Here is a 1,936-nt window from a genome sequence, read left to right as displayed (position 1 = left end):
CGGGCCAGCATGCGTGGGCACGGGTGGGCTGGGGCAGGATGCCGCGTCCCTGGTGGGAAGCTGACGGGGCTCTGCCGTCGCCTGACGTTGGTTCCCATCCCAGATGGCAGCAGGGCAGGGCACCGCTTCCCCGGGGACCCCCAGCCCCAGGACCTCCCGGCCCCTGGGGAGCAGGTTACACAGGCGGGGACTGCGGGAACGGCCCTGGTGTCCAGCCCCAGCCCCATCCCAGGGGACAAACCCTGCATCCCAGGCGGCACCGAGCACTGCCCCAGCCTCCCCTAACATGTTTTCTCTCCCTTTCCCCCCGCTCCGTGCCCACCCCGATGCTGCAGAGCACTGGGTTATGGTGCTGCTGGGCTGATTGCCAGGACACAGTGAGGCAGCAGTGGGGGCTGAGCCCGGAGCCATGGAGGGGCCCGGCCAGGTAGGGAGACCCGGACCCGAGCCCTGGTTCTGCCGCTGCACCCTGGCCGGCTCCCACCCCCAGCATGGCCCCAGCAAGGCGCTGGGGGTGCCGGTCCCCACTGAGCCCCCTTCTCTCTGTCCCGCAGGAGGCCTACGAGGAGAGGATGAGGAGGAGCCTGGACCCTGAGGGCTACGAGGACCCCAGCATAAAGGGCTCCCACATATCGCTGGGAGAGATGAGCAGTGAGTGGCTCCCCTGGATGCCAGGGGACACCGGGCACATGTGGGCACCAGCATTGCATGGGGGATGGCATTGCATGGGCACCGGTGTCATGTGGGCACCAGCGTCGCAGAGGTGACAGTGTTGCATGGGTGATGGCGTTGCATGAGCACGTGGGCACTGGCAGTGCAGGGGAACCGGCAGCAGGTGGGTGCCAGCATTGCAGGGGCACCGGTGGTTCGAGGGCGCACGTTGCATGGGTGCCAACATTCTGTGGGCGCCAGCGACACGTGGGTGCCAGCATGGCACAGGCATGTTGCACAGGCATCAGTGCTGGGTATGTGCCAGCATTTTATGGGCACCAGTGTTGTATGGGCGCCAGCACGGCAAGGAAGCGTTGCATGGGCACCAGCGTTGCACACACACGTTGCATGGGCGCCAGCGTTGCATGGGCACCAGCATTGCATGGGCGCCAGTGTTGCACACACGCGTTGCGTTGCATGGGCGCCAGCGTTGCATGGGCAGTGGGGCTCGCCCGGAGCCCGGGGTGGCCAGGCAGGGACACACAGCCCTTGGGATCACCCCGCCCAAAGGCAGTGACACCCTTTGCCACCTCCGGTATGAGGGCTGCGGGTGCCCGAGAGGGGGCAAAGCCTGGGGATACCTGGGGTCCTTGAGGCCATGACAGAGGGCCCCTGAGGAGGGAGGCGAGGGGAGGTTGGGAGGAGGGCCAGTGTGCTGCCACGGAGCATCCCCCTGCCCGAAGCTTGGCTGATCCAGAGCTGCTGCCCTGCGGGTGTGCTTGGGCTGCGCCAGCTCCTGGCATCCAGACCCTCGGGTCCCTGCTTGGGGTGACACAGGTCGGGGGGTAATGCTGCCGCCTGTTCTGCACAGGGGCCAGCGCTGGCACCGGGTCCCCCTTGCACGCATGGAGGGCCAGAGCCAAGGAGCTGACGCCCCTGCGGTGAGTCCCCCAAATTGGGGAGGGGGCTGGATGCTGCCCCGTCTGCCTGGCTGGCATCAGCAAGGGGGAGCTGCTGCTGCCGCTTGCCCGTAATCGCCCACTGATTGAGGATAAATAAAGTCTTTGTTTGGGGTGAGGACAAGAACCACTTGGGGCTGAACGCCGGCTGGCGCTGGGCGGCTCGGTGGCAGCAGCAGCGGGCTGGGACGAGGACAGGCTCGTGCCCACGTGCCACGGCCAACGCTGTCGGGGACACTGGGAGGGGGGGACGTGTCCCGTCCCCGCTCCTGTGGGCACGGCATCCTTCGGCCGGCAGAGCGGGATGGAGCCCTTGTGGCATCATC

The 1,936-nt window shown here is 67.3% G+C and overlaps 1 protein-coding gene across 1 annotated transcript in view; it reads left to right on the top strand.

Moving 5' to 3' along the window:
- The first annotated feature begins 337 nt into the window (after positions 1 to 337).
- The window catches only part of LOC104127035 (band 3 anion transport protein), a 16,654-nt gene continuing 15,055 nt past the window's right edge, over positions 338 to 1,936 (top strand). The window contains exons 1-3 of the mRNA XM_035895139.1: positions 338 to 427; positions 555 to 651; positions 1,523 to 1,592. Of these exons, the coding sequence (XP_035751032.1) occupies positions 410 to 427; positions 555 to 651; positions 1,523 to 1,592 (185 nt within the window). The 5' untranslated portion in view covers positions 338 to 409. The remainder of the gene's footprint in view (positions 428 to 554; positions 652 to 1,522; positions 1,593 to 1,936) is intronic.

Source organism: Egretta garzetta, unplaced genomic scaffold (genome assembly GCF_000687185.1).
Source record: "Egretta garzetta isolate BGI_Z169 unplaced genomic scaffold, ASM68718v1 scaffold385, whole genome shotgun sequence".
Classification (NCBI taxonomy): domain Eukaryota; kingdom Metazoa; phylum Chordata; class Aves; order Pelecaniformes; family Ardeidae; genus Egretta; species Egretta garzetta.
Note: the sequence above shows the minus strand (reverse complement) of the source record. Positions and strands in the feature narration are given on the sequence as shown.